Here is a 19,895-nt window from a genome sequence, read left to right as displayed (position 1 = left end):
CTGCTTTCTTATAGCACTCAGATCACCTGTCCAAAGAAGCTACCACCCACCATGGGTTGGGGCCCTCCCCACTGATCACTAATTGAGAAAATGCCTTACAGCTGGGTCTCGTGGAGGCATTTCCTCAACTGAGGTTCCTTCATCTCTGAAAACTACCTTGTGTCAGGTTGACACACAAAACCAGCCAGTTCATGTATCTTCAATTTTTTGTTTTTATTTTTGTTTTGAGACAGTCTCCCAAAAACCCCAGGCTGACCTCAAGTCAACAATCCTGTATCAGCCTTCAGCACTGCAAGTGCAGATGTACACCATCATTCCTGGCCAAGTTTCTTATTACAAGGGTCATAAAAATCATTTTATTACTCCTTAAGAAACAATTAATATGTTTTGTGGGGAGAAGCTATTGGGACTATCTTCAAAGAAGAGTGTTACTCCCTTGCATATTTTTGATTCTGTGTTTATATCAATACAGACCCATGAATTCCTATTCTAAATAAGGGTAAATTTTACTGTTATCACACTTTTGTTCCATTTTTTTTCCTGCCCTAACCTTGGCACTAGCCATTACTGCAGGGGTTTGACTTCCTATAGTGGAGAGTGATATTTAGAAATAAAACCAGGAACCCAGAAGTAGTCATTATTTCTACACCTCAGCACAGAACCAGAAAATTTGGATGTATACTGCTACAGTTGTGTATATGTGCCCAACATGAGAAATAAGTCTGCTATTATTTTTAACACATACACTTACCTGTTTGTTCCCCTCAGTACATGTATGCAGAGCACCATAGCTGAGACCTTGGCCAAGACATGTGAGCTCACTTCTGCCCAGTATGTCAACCCAAAGAATGTACTCCATTTGGGGCACCATCTAAAAGCTCAGCAAGACAAAATTGAAGAAGGCAGAGTCAAAAGAAAATGACTGGAGTTAGTACCAGGCAGTTCTGAACACCTGGATGAAGGAAGGAAGGCCACAGAGGAAAAGTCTGACTCTGGAAACATAGTCCCTTCCCCTACCCTCTTCTAAACTCAACGCCCATTGAGGCCAATCTTTTTGGTCTATAGATATAGAAAAACACAGACCTGAGAGCTTTGAAGTAACTTGTACAAGCCTAGTCAGCTGGGTAGAGTCAGAGCTGGAAGTCAAGCTGAAAATGTTTGTGACTCCTGGTTCTTGGTGTTTTTCCATGCCCTGTGTAGAAAGCAGTTTTGCAATGGACAATAATAACAACAAAACAACCATTTCTTTGTCTTTATCAAGAAAAGTTTCTTCTGCCTTGATTAAAATCATTAACATCCTAAGTTGTTTGTTTATAAGGTAGCACATTTTTAAATGATTTCCCCGAGCTAGAACAAACTGGAATTAAACATAAGATTGAAGTCAGAAAGCTGTGTGGAGGCCTGAGGATAAGGATCTTATAATACAAGATTGACATATACAGCTAGAAGATAAGGCTGTGTTAGAAAAAGCTGAAATGTATTTGTTTTCCTCTAAAGCTTCGAATGAATGCTTAACCCTAGGCTATAATTTGGTGAGTCTGAGTGTGTTTGTGATGTTGCATAAATCCCTGTGGTAACTAATGCTGAGTAGTGTTCCTCTGTGAATGGAATGTGAACTCCTCGGGGCTAGTCTAACCCTGTTCTGCAGCTAGAAGTAGGAGTACACATTTAAGATGTAAAGCCTGGACTGGCATTAAAGGTTGACACTTAATGCCCATTGTCATTCTTCAGCAGAAAATAATTAAACCTGGTAAACTTCTAGTTAGCTATGGTCATGTCTACTCTTACACTAATAAGGTAAAATAGTCATGAAAACCTTTTGATATTCACATATTGTCATCTAACCTGGTTGTTGGTCTTCTGAAAACTTAAAGATGATGAAGCTGTAGTTTTAAAGTTTGGTTTGCAGTTATATTTTATATATAATCAGAAAAAAATTTTAATTAGTTTATTTATTCTTTGTTTTTTTGAGACAGGATTTCTCTTCTGGCTATCCTGGAACTCAGTCTGTAGACCAGGCTGGCCTCAAACTCAGAGATCTGCCTGCCTATGTTATCCCCCACCCCCGCCGTCACCCCAGTGCTGAGATTAAAGGTGCTCACCATCATGCCTGGTTCATATTTTTCAGTATTTTTAAAGCATAATATAATTGCAGCTTCAGCCTAAATATGGTAGCCATTGATCTATATTTCCCAGCAGTTTGTTTGCCTAATAAAATTCCTGGATTCCTCCAGCAATGTGAGATACCTAACAATTATTTTAATAGAATTAACAGCTGTTTATTTTGGAGCTACTTATTATAATAATTGGGTTCACAGTATGAAGGAATACATATTTATATAAATAGTAAGAAAAATGAGTTGTAATTTAGTTGGAAGCAGGCTAGATAATCACTATATCCCAATTAGTGCATAGTGATGCCATAAAATTGCCTCAGAATCTCTTGGTATCCTCGTTCCTTATTTCCTGACAGCTGCTTTTATGCCTTTTTGATGGACTGGTACTCTTAAATGGGCTTTAACAAGCTTGTGTAAGTGACAGATACGATGAAAAGAAAGCATTCATTTATACATGCTCTTCATTCAAGTAACATTTATCATAGTAAAGCAACCTCTCCATGAATATGTGGCTTGTTCTGTCCTACAGGACACTGCTCTTAAAATGCCCCACTATTTTAGGTGGTCCTTGAACTTGATTTGATTCTCTGCTTGTTTCTGCCTTGAATTTGTTAATAGTTATTTAATGTGGAACCTTGTGTTTTCATTTTATATTAAGGCCTTATAGCCAATCCTGATCAAATTAAACATGAGTGTGCGCTCGAGGACACACACACACACACACACACACACACACACACACACACACACACACACACCACAGCACACACCTATCATATCTCAAATGGACTGACTGACTTTCTGTTGGAGCTAAAGAACAATCTGTCTACTGGAATAAACAACGTTAAAGACAAAGGCACAAACCCAAGGGGAAATGCAGAATCAGAGAGCCCAACCTTAGTTGGTTAAAGATAGAATAAAGTCAACACAAATCTTAGCCTCCAGTGAACAGTCAAGCTATTCCTTGAATTAAAATCAATCATCAATCCAAGCTCCTTACCCCTGTGCACAAGGTTAGGTAGTGTACCCTGCCTACCTCTGTACCCCCCTGCCCTGTGTCTATTCAGTATGGTCCAGCTGCACTTCTTCATGTTCTGTAGATGCCCAAATGTGTGCTGTTGTTCAAGAATCACTTGTCTATTCCCGGTCAAGATTCACTTATGGTTGTTTAGGTCTTACCTATTGTAAATTTCCCTTTCGTTGCCCAGTCTCCTTTGACATTACCTGCTAGTATCCGAAACATAACACATTTTATTGTAACTGTTTATTGCTTTTCTCACACCACTGAGAGCAGAAATCTTGGCTTGTCCACCAAGGACAAGAATTTAGTACATTAGCTACATGTGATTGAATTTAGTTATTGGTGGAGGAACACACACATGAAAGCAAACAGGATGAAGTTGGGGCTGTTTCAGGAAACTGTGCTGTGAAGAGCTCATGTTTCACAAAGCCCCAGAGTCCTTTTTTGAAGCTTTTTCCAGTATCTTCCTTAAGATTAGGCTGTGTGTTGCTATTGGCAGATTCTTATGTGTCCAGCCCCAGGAAAAAAACGAGATGCATTCCTGAGCAGCTTGAGTCCTTAAAAGAAAAAAAAGCACTAGCAGAGTGAATGTTGCCTTTGGATGCCAAGTAAAGGACATAGTGAAATAACTCTCTCATTCCTCTTTTATATCTTGCCTCTATGAGAATTTCACATTACTGAAAGAGGATCAGTTAAGTAAAGTGAAAGGAGGCATCCCTAATCCCCCCATCATTTTCTTTTTTTAAGAGAGGAGACAAAGTAAGGAACCGATTGGGCAAAATGCCATGCCAGTATTTTTAAATACCTGATGATTTACACATATTTGACTGGTTACTTTGTAGAACCTCTGCTTTGGTGTGCTAGACAATAACTTGCCTCCATTCTAAAGCTGTCCATTTTGTGTTTTTCAAGGATGATCTGAACCTGTAGGTCTTACTTCACAAGGGCTATTTATTTTCTAATATGAGAGTCAATGAATCACAAAGTGTCAAGTCACATGTGTTACTGAGAATTTTTTTTTTTTAAACTGGATAGTCAGCACTGCTATGCCCTCACTCTCTCTTGAAATGACTGCAGAGTGATGTGGTTACACTAGTATGCTTTTCCCGCTGTGGTCCCTCACAGATGGCCTGATTGCAGGTTGCTCCATGCCAGACTCATCTTGAGAGGCATGTGTATATCAGAACCCCCCCCCCAAAAAAAAGAAGAAGCAAGGGAGTACTTGTATGTGGGATCGCATGTAGTTATGGCATACTATCCCACATATGGAGAAACCGGGGGCGAGTTAGCAGCTTCTCCAAAGTCTTGGCTAGTTTGACAGCAGAAGTGGAGCTCAGCCTTCTGGGACAGCACTCTTTCAGTTACTGCACATTCTGTATTGTCCTAGTTAGGGTTACTATTTCTGTGTTGAAACACCATGACCAAAAGCAAGTGGAGGAGGAAAGGGTTTATTGGGATTACAGTTCGGCATCAGTGCCCATCACTGGAGGAAATCAGGACAGGAACTCAAACAGGGCAGGAACCCTAGAGGCAGGAGCTGATGCACAGTCCATGGAGGAGCTGCTGCTTACTGACTTGCTCTGGCTGTTTCATATAGAAACCAGGACCACCAGTCCAGGGATGGCACCACTTTCAATGGGCTGGGCCCTCCTCCATCAATCACTAATTAAGAAAATGCCTTACAGGCTTGCCTACAGCCCAATCTTACGGAGGTATTTTCTCAGTTGATGTTTCCTCCTTTATAGCTCTAGCTTGTATCAAGTTGACATAAAAATACCCGCACATATATGCCAAGAAGTACCAGCTAGATGAACTATCCATGATGGCATTCTATATGTTTGCTAAGTCACCTCTTGCCAGCCATAAATTATTGTAATACCTGTCTTTAGAAGATATCATGGAGACTGGAAAGATGGCACAGAGGTTAAGAGCACTGGCTGCTCTTCCAGAGGGCCTGAATTCAATTCCCAGCAACCACATGGTGGCTCACAACCATCTGTAATGAAATCTGGTGTGTCCTCTTCTGGCATGCAAGCATACATGCAGACAGAACACTGTATACTTAATAAATAAATAAATCTAAAAAAATTTGATTTTTTTAAAAAAGAAGATATCCTGGGGCTCCATACTCGTGCACATATGGGCAGCACTCATTGGATCCAGTGGATTGCTTTTTAGAAAAGAGAAAAGGGAAATAAGAAGACATGAGGTTGGAAAGTGAGTGTGGGAAGACCTGGAGAAAGAAATGGGTTGAATATGATCAAAATACATTATATACATGTATGATATTCTCAAAGAATAAATACAAATATCTTTTTAAAAAGATATCTTGCCTTTAATAAAAACCCTGGATTTGCATTTACCACCATTATGGGTCTTGGAAAGCTTGTCCTTAAAATGTTTTGTTTTCCCCTCTCGTTTTTTTCTAACCACCCTTCTTTTCCCTTTTTCTGTTTGGGGATTTTTTGTTACATCGTTGAGACAGGGTCTCCCTGGCTGGAGATTCATGAGCCTACGCTTTCCCCAACTCCCTGTGCTGGTGTCACAGAGATGTAGCAGAGTGTCCACTAACACCCCCTCCTAGTGTGCCTAATTATTTACTAATGTGTTACATTTTTATTTCAAAGAGTATTTTTTAAACCATAACACACACACACACACACACACACACACACACACACACACACACACACACACACACACCACACACTCACACACACACACACACACACACACACACACACACACACGCCACATCTTTTTTGAGCAAGTCATGTTGTGCCCTATATTTCCTTATTTCCTTACTGCTCTACCAGGAAGCTAGTTACTTTATATAGTGTGAATCCCCAGCCCTAGTAAAATTTCTCCCCTATATCCTTGGAAAGAGGAACAGTACCCTCCTTTAGGAAGAGCCTCACTGAGCATCTTTCCACTCCTTCTCTGTCTACACAAGATAAGCCCTTACAGTCAGTGTGAACTAACGTCCCCTCTGGGTTGACTGGAATAGTAATATGAATCTTCAGAGACCTATTATATGGCCAGAAGCCTCTGGAAAGAAGCTTTCTTAACTTATAGATGTTATTATCATCATGATTAGATTGTGGAGTCTTGCTATTAAACCAGCAAATCTCTCCTTGACTGGGTGTCACACTTTGTCCTTCCTTTTCCTTCTAGTGATCTTTAGGGCAAATGGCTGGAAAGGCATTGGGGTTTCTTGACCTCACAGTTTGCAAAGTGCTTTGAAATGCTGTCAAGAAAGGGTGGGAATTAGGCTCTTCTTACAAAGCTCTTAGGAGTATTCAAGATGTGTTATTTTAATATTTGTAATGACAGCAGAAAAATTCTAATGGTTTATGATAAGGAAAGTCTGTATGCCTGTGTGTGCTGAGGTGTTATGATGCGCTTGTGTATAAATCAACATATTGCAAAATGTGCACTTAACAACAAAAGGGCACACACACACGTGTGTGTGTGTGTGTGTGTGTGTGTGTGTGTGTGTGGTGTGTGTGTGTGTGAGTGTGTGTGTGTGTGTGGTGTGAGTGTGTGTGTGTGTGTGTGTGTGTGTGTGTGTGTGTGTGTGTGTGTGTGTGTGTGTGTGGTGTGTGTGGTGTGTGTGGTGTGTGTGGTGTGTGTGTGTGTGTGTGTGTGTGTGTGTGTGTGTGTGTGTGTGTGTGTGTGTGTGTGTGTGTGTGTGTGTGTGTGTGTGTGTGTGTGTGTGTGTGTGTGTGTGTGTGTGTGTGTGTGTGTGTGTGTGTGTGAGTGTGTGTGTGTGTGAGAGAGAGAGTGTGTGTGTGTGTGTGTGTGTGTGTACTTGTGCTGCCATCTGTTGGCTTGCAAGTAACTTTTTTCATTTAAGACATCTATTTGTTTTTAGAGCTTGGAGTAGGAAATTATTTTTTAGATGATACTACAGTTAAGCCTTTTTGTCATTTACAACCCATGAGTGCCAGTGTGTGTATTCATATGTGTACATGCGTGAGTGAGCATGCAGAAGTGGGTGCATGCACATGTTGGAGGGGACTAGATGTTGCCATCAGGTGTCCTCTATCACTCTCCACCTTATTTTTGAGACCATCTCTTACTAAAACTGGAGCTCACAGATTTGCTCTACTTGCAGGCCATCGAGGCTCAGTGACCCTCCTTTCTCAAGTCCCCAGCATGGGAATTACAAGGGCTCTCAGCTTTTTACACGGGTTCTGGGGATGGAACTTGGGTCCCATGCTTGGCCCACCAGATAGATTTTTAAAAGGTCTTAAGTTAAGGGAAGGAAGTATTTAAAGATTAACTTAAAATTTACAAGGTAGATATGAAGATAACTTTAGAACCCTGTGGGAAGTCACAAAAGAAAATATAAACAAAAGATATATTTGAAGTTAATATGTACATATAAAAACCCCAAAAAAGCTAAGAAAAGTTGGCTAGATAAAATAACAAGGGGGAATTGGTTTAACAAAATGTGGGAACATATTATAAAGTCTATTAATTACAATAAATTAATTTTGGTGCATGAATAAATAAGGTAATCAAAAAATCAAATGAAAATTACAAGAATTGATCCAAATACAAGAATTAGTCTCAAAACTGCATCTCAGATCAGAGGTGGCAAACAGCTTGTAAATGTGATCAGACGTGTGGATGATCTTCCAGGAGCAAAGTCGGGTGGGCCTGGGTCTGTCCTTGACATTCATCCTAAGATAGTTTCAAGGATTTTTAAATGTAGTCATAAAAGCCCCAAAAGAAAATGCCTGAAACTGACTTACTTACCTTGGAGTGGCAAAGGATTTTCTAGTTCAGACTTAAGTACAGAAACCATCTAAGATCAGTAAATACAGCCACATGTATTTACATAAAAATTTCCATAACCCAGAATAAAGAGAAACAAGTATATTTGCAGTTTTATTGCTGATGGAGGGATATTGAACAGAAAAAAAAAAAAAACACAAAATAAGCAGGGTTTTTTTTTTTTTGCTAAAATGGTTTTAAAAGCAAAAAGAAGGAAGCAAAAGTTTCTAGCTTCCTTACAATACAGTTTTCATTAAGACTTCAAAAAGATTTAGAAATTAATCACGATGGTGACATTTAGAATAACAGACACTATTTTGGGGGGACGTAGTTGAAATTTGTATCAGTTTCTTTACGATATGCCTGGTAATTTCATCCTTTCTGATATATTTTATGCCTACCTAGTTTACTTTTTTTGTGCTTTTGATATATTAAAATATCTCATTTTAGAAATTATTGAGGTTATAAATTACCAAGTCTTAACAAAAAATTGTGTGCACGATGGGCAGATTTTTTTATCTGATAAGATTTCTGATTTATTGTAGTTTAGTTAAGTTGTAAGAGAAGAGATTGATCTATTAAAGTAAAGCCTAATTTTATGAAATAAATTTATCCTATAAAACAAAATGCTTTTCTGTAGTGTTCCAGCTTCTGTTTTTGCTGACCTGATCTTTTCTCTCTTCTGACTCAGCAAACAGGATAAGCAATATATTTTCATGGAGTGCTTATATTTTTAGTAAAAGAAAAAAAGTTTTGCTTCGTGTCGTTCTGTGAAAGTGTGTCATACTTGTACATGTGACTATGTGTATGACATTACTAGAACCTTGATTGATCAAAGGCTTGCCAGCTTAGGGTACAAGAAAGGGAAGGGGTTCAGAGCTGGTACGATGGCGCAGTTGGTCAGCCCCAGTACCCACCTAAAAAGTCTGGTGTGATGGCATCCTTTGGCCATCCCCTTGCAGAGGAACAGGAAAGGCAAATCTCTCAAGCAGATCAGTGATCCCCAGGTTTAGTGGGAGACCCTGCCTCAAAATAGAAGATGGAGAATGATTAAGGAGGATACTTGATGTAACCTCTCCCCAGGCACTTGCATGCACACTCATATACACATATCCACACAAATGCACTTACACTACACATGCATAAATTAAAAAAAAGAGGTAAGAAACAAACACGGGAGAAGGGACATACATAAAAAAATATAAAAGCATCTTGGATTTAGTTGGGGAGATTGCTTAGTTGGTAAAATGCCTACCATGCAAGCCAGAAGGCCTGAGATTGGATCCCCAGAATCCATGTTAAAAGCTTGTCACAACCCTAAACTCATTTGCCAGCTAGCCAACTGAATTGGTCAGTTTCAGATTCACTGAGACATGTGCTTCAATATATATATATATATATATAGATAGATAGATAGATAGATAGATAGATAGAGCAGGCAAGGAAAGACACCTGATGTTGATCTCCAGTTAAAGGCACCATATATTCATGTGTATGTGCACCCACATTTGCAGAGCTGTGTTAACACACAACATACACACACACACACACACACACACACACACACACACACACACGCCACATCTTTTTTGAGCAAGTCATGTTGTGCCCTATATTTCCTTATTTCCTTACTGCTCTACCAGGAAGCTAGTTACTTTATATAGTGTGAATCCCCAGCCCTAGTAAAATTTCTCCCCTATATCCTTGGAAAGAGGAACAGTACCCTCCTTTAGGAAGAGCCTCACTGAGCATCTTTCCACTCCTTCTCTGTCTACACAAGATAAGCCCTTACAGTCAGTGTGAACACACACACACACACACACACACACACACACACACACACAAACACACACACCTGTTTGGATGGATAAGATCAAACTCGTGCTATTGTGCAAAAGTTTCCATACTGGTGTCTTCATGTAAAGAGATAATGAACTTGTCCACATAAGTTTATTTCATAGCACGCTGAATAGAAAAGGCTTGGGTTTTAATGCTAGGAAAAATAAGTTACACTTTGTATCTGGCTTGTGATAATAGATGAGTCATGTAGTTTCTCTGTAACTTTTATATAAAATCAGTTTAATATTGTTTGCCTTGTGAGACTCCTAGAGAAGAAAATCTACAGTGGCCACGGGCTCTATTGATGTTTATTGATGACTCCAAATTCTGGGATAGGTATATTTCCTCCAAACTTCTCAGCCCCCTTGTGTACACCACTTTCAGCACACTTACACCTTCTGGTATTTTTTTGACTGTCTGTGAGGCTAGTTTCTGCTTCTTGCTCATCTGTAACCTGGTAATGCACTGCTCAGCATGTTTAAGTGAGTGAAATAATTTGGGCACTTAAATTTTAATACTTTGAAATAGAATTGCTTTTTAAATGCCAATTTTGGCATTACATGAAATCCAATATAGAGACTAGCTAGCATTAATGCACGCTTACATTTGCATGTCTTCCAGGGAGGCTATGGACTGTGAGGACAAACTACCACTAGATGGAGATCTTAGTCACTTTAGTAAACAGTAGGAAGCTGCTGGGATTTTCCTTCCTTCCTTCCTTCCTTCCTTCCTTCCTTCCTTCCTTCCTTCCTTCCTTTCTTTCTTTCCTTCCTTCCTGTCTTTCCTTCCTTCCTCCCTCCGTCCCTCTCTCCCTCTCTCCCTCCCCCCTTTCCCTTTTTTTCATATTCCCCTTTGGGCTAGGTGTTGCTATTCCTACATTAGTATGAGATGATCCCAAAAGACTAATTGACTTCTGAGGCCATGTCACTATCTCATGGCAATATTGTCATTTGAACTTGATTCTCTAACTCACATCTCTTACATTTTCTGTGATATAAAGTAAAATAAATGCATCTGAAACATTTCATATAATCTGTGGCTCATGGTATTGAAGGGACCTGCTCCCCTTTTGGCAGCCAAAACAGCCAAACACGTGCTTGCCATAAACTTGCCTTGGTCACTTAGAGGTCAGATGCCTGCCTTGTGACAAGGAACCAATCAGAAGTTAGTTAGTTACTAGAAAGTCAGATGCCTGTCTCATGACAAGGAACCCATCAGAAGTTAAAGTTAGTCACTAGAAAGTCAGATGCCTGCCTCGTGACAAGGAACCAATCAGAAGTTAGCTGGTGGTGCTATGCTTTACGACCCTGGGTGTGCTCTACGGACAAACTCACAGCAATGACGCACAAAGCATAGCAACTACCCTGAGAGGGCCTATGGGCCATAACAACCAGTTGACCAATCAACACAGGGCAAGCCCTCCAAGCCTGGAGGCACACCAATAGTGAGCCTGTGCGTACCCCTAGACACTCCCCTTACGCTGCCCTTTAAGATCTCTTGGAAGGCCCTAGGAGCGGTCTTTTGCTAGCCATCCGCCATGGCGGGTGGGTGAAAGACCCGAGCTAACATGGGGTTATCTCGTTAAATTACAATAAAGCCTCGTGCAGTTTGCAGCAAGCTCTCGAATTCGCCTGGTGATTGGGGTGACCGCAGTTGTGGCCTGGGACCCCGGATACCTGAGTTTTCCGGGGGTCTAACAGTATCAATAAACAGTAGCCACTCTGATTTTCTGTCTGAATGTCCTCTCTTTAGGGCTGAGACCGCTTGTGCTGCACTATGAAAGCAATCTGAAAAGTCCATGCAAACACCCTTAGAATTGAACTCTTGTGGCTGCAGTGGCTCCAGACTCTAAGTTAGTATCAATCAAAGCTCTTCTACAAGTCATCATCTCTCCTTCCCTGAGCGGTAGTACTGAGTAACTTTCTTGCCACTGGAGTTTTGCTGATGACAGTACAGTGGCTTGGTGGCATCATTTCTCTGGCCATTCATGACCTGGGTGTCTCCACTGTGTCACTTGCTGCTGCAGGTGCTGGGAGGTCCAGCTATGTTGGTAAGGCCCAGGGAGTATAACTCTTGGCTAAGCTTCCTAAAGATTGATTGTTGGTTCTTTGTCCAGAGTCCCTTGGGTTATATAGAGAAGAGGTTTTTATGTCTCTCATGTACAGTGGTTGGGAGAAAGGTAGGATAAGCCCCCTGTTTTGGTTCTCTGACTCTGTAATTGATTTACAGCAAATGTGAGATAAACGAAATGTTTGGTAAGTTTCTACTATGTGTGTGTACACTGATGGACACATCACTACTATCAAGGGGCCTGTTGTATCAATGAAGCTGAGACATCAGCTTTGTGAAGCCTGGAAACATCAATTGGAGCCAGGGGTAATGAATGCCAAGATTTCTTGTGTAGACTCCAAAGCCCAAGTTCTGGCTGAGGAGGCAAGCATTGTGCATCAGTGTGGAAAAGCACAATGCCTCTGAATTTCTTCCCTCAGTTCTTTAGTTAGGAGAATTGTACGGGATGATCCAGATAGGGTTTTCAATTTTAAATTATTGGCTGTTTTCTATCAAGTATACCATGTCACAGTTTAAAAAAAAATAAGCAAAACCTGCATTTTGGTAAAAAATGACACTTGGACCTTAGAATGTATCTTCTCTACCTCCCAGGAGTACACTTGAGGGAGAGTTAAAGGATTGCATGTAATGTGCATTCCTTGTGTTAAAGGGAAGTTCCTCAGCTCTTTCTCACTCACAGGTAGTGAATCTCTGCTCAAATGTAGTCTGTTTTAATTAAGCAATTCTGTATTGTTCACTGCGGAGTTATATAAGACATTAAAGCCATGCCTTTCTCCTTTTCATAGGAAAGTGTTTAAGAAACTCATGAAGTGGAGTAATATGAGCTGGAGTCATATAGAATCTGCAAGAAGACCCTCGGGGGAATTGGTGAGTTCAGAATTTCTGTTTTCTTCAACTATATAGTATAATTATTTCTCTGACTGTTAGCTCCACAGCCTTGTGCTCACGGAAGACACTTTCCAGTCTTTTGCATTTTTGAGCTTATCACTCAGAGAAATTGTAATCACTGCCAAAAACATCACTGTAGTCTTCACCTGTTCTACAGAACATGGGTTTATTATGTTCACAGTGATGCAGGGATAGGTCCATCTATCTGTGTCGAAAGCTGTCTTGATGCTCCTCATGCTACCATCAATGGCCACAAGGTCATAGCCCATGAGAAATACATCAGTAGAAATACACAGGCAGATGTTGTCTATTGCCAAGTATATATAATGTCTTTGTGTGGCATTGGAATTTCGTTGGAATGGCCTAAGACTTGAAAACTTATTTTCTGTTATTCCAGTCTGAAGAAAAGAAGAATATTTAGACTCTCCAAGTTCTGCATTTACACAGCTGTGAAATCCAAGGCAACTGTGGTGAAAGCATGAATAGATCTACATCTGCTGCAGGATCATCCAGCCTACTTGAAAAGTAATTTTTTTATTTTATTTTTTTAATCCTTTAATTACTACTCATATTTACATAGCCATGTAATTTTTAAATGTTATTTAATATGTTTGGAAATGTGTACACCGTCAGGTTTTGTTTTGTAGCTCTGTGGCCTAGGGAAGCAATACTGAGCAATGAGCAAAGTGATACATTCGTCCGTCGAATTACTGGGGCTTTGGTGTGTGCTGGTGAGCCTTCCATCCCAGTGGTAATAACACCTGAGATAATCAACTTTGAAACTTGAAAGACTCTTGCCTCAGGTTTCTGTGTGTGTTCCCTTCTCTTTGAGCCTGTGGAGGCACAGCAACATCGTGGCCCTTCTGGTCTCCTCACTGCAGAGTGGCCAAGAGGCAGCTCTCAGTGTTGCTTCCAGGGCCGTTCTCCCAGTATTCTAGTGCCCTAGAACTAGGCCTTGCCTCTTGAGGGTACCACCAGTAACTTCTCGATAGCACTCCAAGCCTTTTAACACAGGCCTTTGGGGCACAGCTCCAAACCGTAGTAAAATGTAAATCAATACACAGAGTAAACCCTGCATTCTCTTTAAAATTCCTTGTACAGATTGTGGAGTTTTTGTTTTTTGGATTTTTTTTTTTAAATCTGCTTTGATTCTTTTGAAATTGATCTAAGTTTAGCTTTTGCTGACTAACTGTCCCCACATGTTTTAAAACAATAAGCATTCTTTATTTCCTTATAATTCTATGGGCTGGCTGAGAAATTCCGGTGGATAATTGATGGTATAACAGTGTCTGACACCTCAGCTCAAAGGCTGGGTGACTGAATTCACTTCCTTTCATCTAATCTCTCATCCTTCAGGAGGCTAACTTAGGCCTTGTCAAATAGTGGCAGAATGGTCCCTAGCAGGCAGCATTAAGTGTTTTACAAATATCTGTCTTCCTCACATTTGATTTTGCTGGTATCCTGTGGACACCAAAGCAATCCAATAGGCAAGGCCAAATTCAAGTAGTAAAGATAACTATGACTTTTAGAAAGGCCCCTTACCAAGTAACATGTGGACATCAACCAAAGAAACTAGTATTTTGTAAACATATAACATACCTTACAAGCATTAAGGAGGGAAGGTCTCCTCTAATCCTTCCTGTCCCATGCCCTCAGTCTTTCTATGGATAATCATTGTTATTCTTAGTTCTTTTTGGTTCTCCTTTTTGCATAAACAAATGCATACATGTGTAGATATACAGAAATCTATATAGACATGTATGTATGCATGTATGTATGCATTCATATAGTCCACTCTCTCCAGAATAGTCTAAAATGAAAGGGTGTGTATGTGTGTGTGAAAACAACTAAAACAAAGGGTTCTATAAATATTAAATATATTAGCATTTTTATGTTTATACCTCTTAACACAGGTCTCACTAAGTAATGTGGGAGCATGAAGCCCAGCTTTGTTTCTAACTTTAAGTTTTGTTTGACCAGCATGTTCAGAAATACAAGTTGGTGACATACCTTTGGTAGAGTTCTTCTGATACTTCCCTTTTGGTGGCATTTCTCATGTGTAGCAGAAATAACAACTAAAACAAGTGCTTTGTAACAATAAAACTCTCTTCCTAAATTAAAAGGATAATTTTTTGAGATGCATGTGGATGTAAATTTATTTTGCTGTAAGAACCTATAATCATGAAGTTGTTTACCTGGTACAGTAAAACATTGATTTTAAGACCAATCTTATGAACAGCTGAAAAAACAAATCTCAGGTCCTTTTAAATAAATCCATGAATTTACTTAAGTAACATTTAAAAACTGCTTTTCTTATACACCTAAGAAATAGGCACACTGCTCTCACTAATTGTTTATGCTTTATGTGATGATTTAAAATACTGATAAAAATTCATTTGGCTTCTTTTCTTCTATGATCCTCTTCAAATGTTCTTGCTAGTAACATTTTGGGTTACATAGATCTGACAATTTGATCTAGCAAATAGCTGACAGAAACTTCTATTTATAGATGTCTTGCCTAACCTGTGAGTGCTAATATATTTTATCCTAGGGGTCCTGCCTGCCGAGTGATTACAGTTACTAAGGAAACAGGCCTAGGTTTAAAGATCCTAGGTGGAATTAACAGAAATGAAGGACCGTTGGTATATATTCAGGAAATCATTCCTGGAGGCGACTGTTACAAGGTAAACATAAAATAAACAGTAATGGCAAAAACCCACCAGTGCTAAGATTTGTTTTCTTCCTTCAGTAAATTGTTTTTATATGAGTTGATTGTTCTCAATGAAATATACAAGGGGGGCCTTTACCCTCAAGGGCTTTTCCCTATCATGTGAATAAATTCTCCAAGTATGCAAATAATAAATATGTCAGACTCTAACTAAAGGTTGTACATTGCTTAGTGACATGCTGTTCAAACCGTCTCCGAAGCAGAGTTCAGAGAAGTTGTATCTGAAGACATGTTTCCTATGTGCCTGCTGAGTTTGGATCACACTGGTCACCTGACCTTGAGCTAAAGGAAAGAAAACCCAAACTGAACTGTCTCATTTCCTGATTTGCACTAATTCTCATTGACTCACTAGTGGATCTTATTATTTGTCCTCAAGAGACTAGAGTCAGCATTGGAGAGAGAAACTAGATTAGAATTAAGAGCAGACAGTGTCTATCCTTTTTCTTAATCTCATCCTTGGTATACAAAGTATGTGATAGAGCACCCATTTCTTTTTCTGGTAGCTAAGGAACTCAGGGCCAAATTTTAAGCAAAACTACAATAACTCAGTTAACAAACCTGCTATGCTGCTGGCATTGTCACCTCTTGGAGGTTTTATTTATATCAACCTAGATATCTTGATAAAGGATCTTCTAAGTTTATTCTTATAGTTGTTCTTTGGGGGTTTTGTTGAATAATTACAGTTTGCCCTTCTCCCACTGAAGACACTTACAGAGCAAACTGTTTGTCTTTTCAGTTGGATTTTATTTCCCCAGGAAGGAAAAAAAAAAAAAAAAAAAAACACTTTCACCAAAACCATTGTAAAGATTGATCTGTTTCAGGTTTGTTTATTTCACAAGGCATCTGTGCTGGCTCATTTTATGTCAACCTGACACTAACAACTAGAGTAATCTGAGAGGAGAAAAACTCAGTTGAGAAATTGCCGCCATAGCTCTCAGGGTGTGGGAAAGCTAGGGCATTTTCTTAGTTAGTGATTGATGCATGTAGGTCCAGCCTGTCATGGGTGGGGACACCCTTGGCCTAGTGGTTCTAGGTGCCCTAAGAAAGCAGGCTGAGCAAGCCATAAGGAGCAAGCCAGGTTAAAAGTACTGTGGCTTCTGCATCAGTTTCTGCCTCTAGGTTACTTCTCTGCTTGAGTTCCTGCCTTGACTTTTTTCCTCAGTGATGGGCTGTTATCAGGAAGTGTAAGTGAAATAAATGCTTTCCTTTCCTTCCGGGGTTGCTTTTGGGCATGGTGTTTCATCACAACAATTGAAACTCTAAGCGTCTCTCCAATATATTTCTAAGTTGTAAATTATTACCAGTTTAAGGTATTATATTGATATACATTTTAGCTATCCAAATTAAATCACTAACCAGATAGCATAGTTTAATGTTAACATTAAACAAACTCAAGCCCTCTCTCCCCAAGAATTTTTTTTGGTATGAATGAAGAGATTCACTCTCACTTCAATTTTGAAGCTTAGAGATATGGGTGGGGAGAATGGGAGACGGGAGGCATTTAGTATAGTTTAAGTTGTTTGCTAGCTTACCTGTTAGAGACAGAGACTTTGTCTTAGACCTGGCTGACCTGGACCTCAACTGTACAACCCACACTGGCCTCCAACTCATGCCAGTCCTCCTAACTCAGACTCTCAAATGTTCATATTACAAGTCCTGATAATAATACAAATTTGCTTTTAAAACAAGAACAATTGTGCCCTTTTATTTCCATAAATATTTTAAATTAGACTAATAAATTGAAAACAGTAATTTTAAATGGCTTTCTAACTGCTAAACCACAGCAGATTAAGATACTCTGCTCATGATATATATCTGTTCTTATTGGTTGAAGTGTACTGAAAGACAAAACTTTCTAGTGGACTGTTTTCTTCATTTACCACTAGAGTGCAGCATGAAGTTATTAATGTTCAGGATATGTGCAAAACAAGAAAACCAACTAGAAAAAAAAGTATAGATGAATAAGTAATTCTCCGGTCCTTATATTTATTTATTTTTTTAGTATTTCCTTGAGACAGAATGCTATAGGTAAATACAAAAGAGATGCACTTTCACTGTAAACATTTTATTGATAATATGCTTCTAGTAACCTAGATTCTGTTTTAAGAAAGCATCCTATCACTCTTGGCAGTCTTTTGTTTTTGAGACATGGTCTCACTAAGTTGCCCAGGCTGGCCTTGAACTCACTCCAGAATCCAGGTAGAACTCTTCTCTAAGCTTCCTGAGTAGCTGCTATTACAGATTTGACCCAGCAGATCTAACATAGAATTCAGCTTTAATCTGTACAGAATTTGTATATGGCCTACTTGGTGTGCAAGCACATATTCATAGAAACATAGGCTACAAACTTCTCCTTACTAGAATTCCAGGCTTATCATTGTTATGTTAGTTATTTTCTGAATTTCAATTTCATGTGTGCTTTAAGTTGGCTATAATTTTTAAAAAACTGCGGGGAAGGCGTGCAAGTACCTGTTTTCTCTTTTATCATATGTATGCAGTACCTATGGAAGCCAAAAGAGGGCATCAGATCCCCTGTAGCAGAGTCTGAAAGCCCCTTCGCCCCACTTAGTAGTCCCTGGCAGTCTAGAGTCCTCAGAGAACATTCCTAAACCTGTTGACCTCAACACTCCCTCCATCTTCATACTCAGCTTTCTAATTTCCTGATGAGAATCTCCACTTAGCTCTCCTAGAGGTATCTCAGAACCAATGTTTCTGAGGCACAATGGCACAATCCATGGTATTTACCTCATACCGTCTTCTCATTTCTTCCCAAATAATAGTCTCTTCTTAATCGCTTTTCAAAGCTCTTTCCCAATCATTTCCTTTTTCCCTCATCATAACAACCATAGTCCACTTTATTTTAGCACATGCTATTGACCTTTTGACTCTCTTGAGCCCATTAGTCTCTCTCTCTCTCTCTCTCTCTCTCTCTCTCTCTCTCTCTCTCTCTGTGTGTGTGTGTGTGTGTGTGTGTGTGTGTGTGTGTGGTATGTGTGTACAAGTGTATGTGTATGTTGGTACAGGTACATGTATGTGCACATGAAAATGGAGGTCAGAAGTCAATGCCAATATCTCTACCTTAACGTTTGAGACAGGGTCTCTTATTGATACTAGAACTGGTTAATTAAGCTAGACTGGCTGGCCAGTTGGCTCTGAGCATCCACCTTTTTCCTCTTTCCCAGCACTGAAATTGCTTGATTTTTTTTTTTTGTGGGTGCTGGGGGTCTGTACTAGGCTTCTCCTGCTTACACAGCAGGCAGTGTTTGGCTGAGCAGTCTCTCTGAGCTCTCAGGCTTTAAGTCTGTCATTGGTTTTCATTGGCACACTCAGTGGCTTTATCTGTTCTTAATGCACTGTGCCTATTTCCTCTCCCACCAAACTACCTGAACTACTATTAGTAACCTACAGGCCTCTGTGTAGACCCCCTTCTGCCTTCTGCCCTTCTTTTTTGCCATCTCTACACTCACAAACTTGCATTCCCTCTTTCTGAGAGAGCCTACCCTTCCTTATCTCTGTGTAGGTATATTGTTCCGTTAAGCTGGGAACAGCACCTTCTTCCGTACTACAATTCCAGGTGTCAGTTTAAAGAACACTTGGCAGAGGACTTGTTTCCTGTCCTTCAGTGCAACTGCAGATAAGGACAGGTTTTTATTGTTCCTGTGTGTGTGGCTAGGTCTTGTTCCCATGCTCCTGTCACCTAGCTCAGTTTGTAATGGGACATCCATGTCTCTGATTATTTTAACTAGGCTGAACCATTGGTCACTATTCCTCCTAAAGGCAAGGACTCCATCTGATTTCTTTACAGTAATTTCCTTAGTGTGATTCACTCAGATATTAATGAGTGGATTTGCCATGATCATTCTGTCACCTTTCTGTCTGTTTACCATTCCACTGCTATCAACTGCACTCCTGACCAAGATGTGTCTCCTTCTTGGCCCGGTGTGTCACATGACGGGTAACTTTTTAAAGTTTTCAAATGTTTTCTTTTCTTTCATTTATAATAACATAAAGAAGAAAGCTTCTGCATATATGAAGTAGCATTTCATATTTCATTTAGCTGATCCTTAGACATGTTTAAAATACATATATAAGCTCTATGCTATATATGTGCTATATATATAGTGCTATGCACTATACCTGTTTGCCTATAAAGGTATATTTCCTCTCCTAGCTCTGAAATTGGAATGCCCCTCACCAACCATGCCACGGTGTACTTGGCAGTATTCTTCCTCACTATTTAAAGATGTAGGATCTCTTGCAGTGATTGTCATCTTAGGTTTGATAAACTGAGGAATTTTTGTCAAGCTTGTAAGTAAAGACAAAAGTCCCATTGACATAGGTGCCCCCAGTTAGTCATGGCTCACAATGCATGGAAGGCCATATTTCACTTCCTGAGGAAGGTATGCTGAGCACATTGCTGAACTATAATCAAAGCATTTGGATGCACAGG

At 39.8% G+C, this 19,895-nt stretch overlaps 1 protein-coding gene across 4 annotated transcripts in view; it reads left to right on the top strand.

The window, feature by feature from the left end:
* The window catches only part of Stxbp4 (syntaxin binding protein 4), a 152,512-nt gene that overhangs the window by 7,636 nt on the left and 124,981 nt on the right, over window positions 1-19,895 (top strand). For 3 of the 4 annotated variants that reach the window (XR_004770715.1, XM_035447410.1, XM_027426264.2), the window contains exons 2-4: window positions 12,615-12,696; window positions 13,115-13,242; window positions 15,269-15,401. Coding sequence is in view for 3 of the 4 variants with exons in the window: in XM_035447410.1 (XP_035303301.1) it covers window positions 13,196-13,242; window positions 15,269-15,401 (180 nt within the window). In the remaining variant the exon portion in view is untranslated. Of the gene's footprint in view, window positions 1-11,511; window positions 11,612-12,614; window positions 12,697-13,114; window positions 13,243-15,268; window positions 15,402-19,895 lie in introns of all 4 variants that reach the window. The other variant, XM_027426265.2, reaches the window with a different exon arrangement.

Source organism: Cricetulus griseus, chromosome 7 (genome assembly GCF_003668045.3).
Source record: "Cricetulus griseus strain 17A/GY chromosome 7, alternate assembly CriGri-PICRH-1.0, whole genome shotgun sequence".
Taxonomy (NCBI): Eukaryota; Metazoa; Chordata; class Mammalia; order Rodentia; family Cricetidae; genus Cricetulus; species Cricetulus griseus.
Note: the sequence above shows the minus strand (reverse complement) of the source record. Positions and strands in the feature narration are given on the sequence as shown.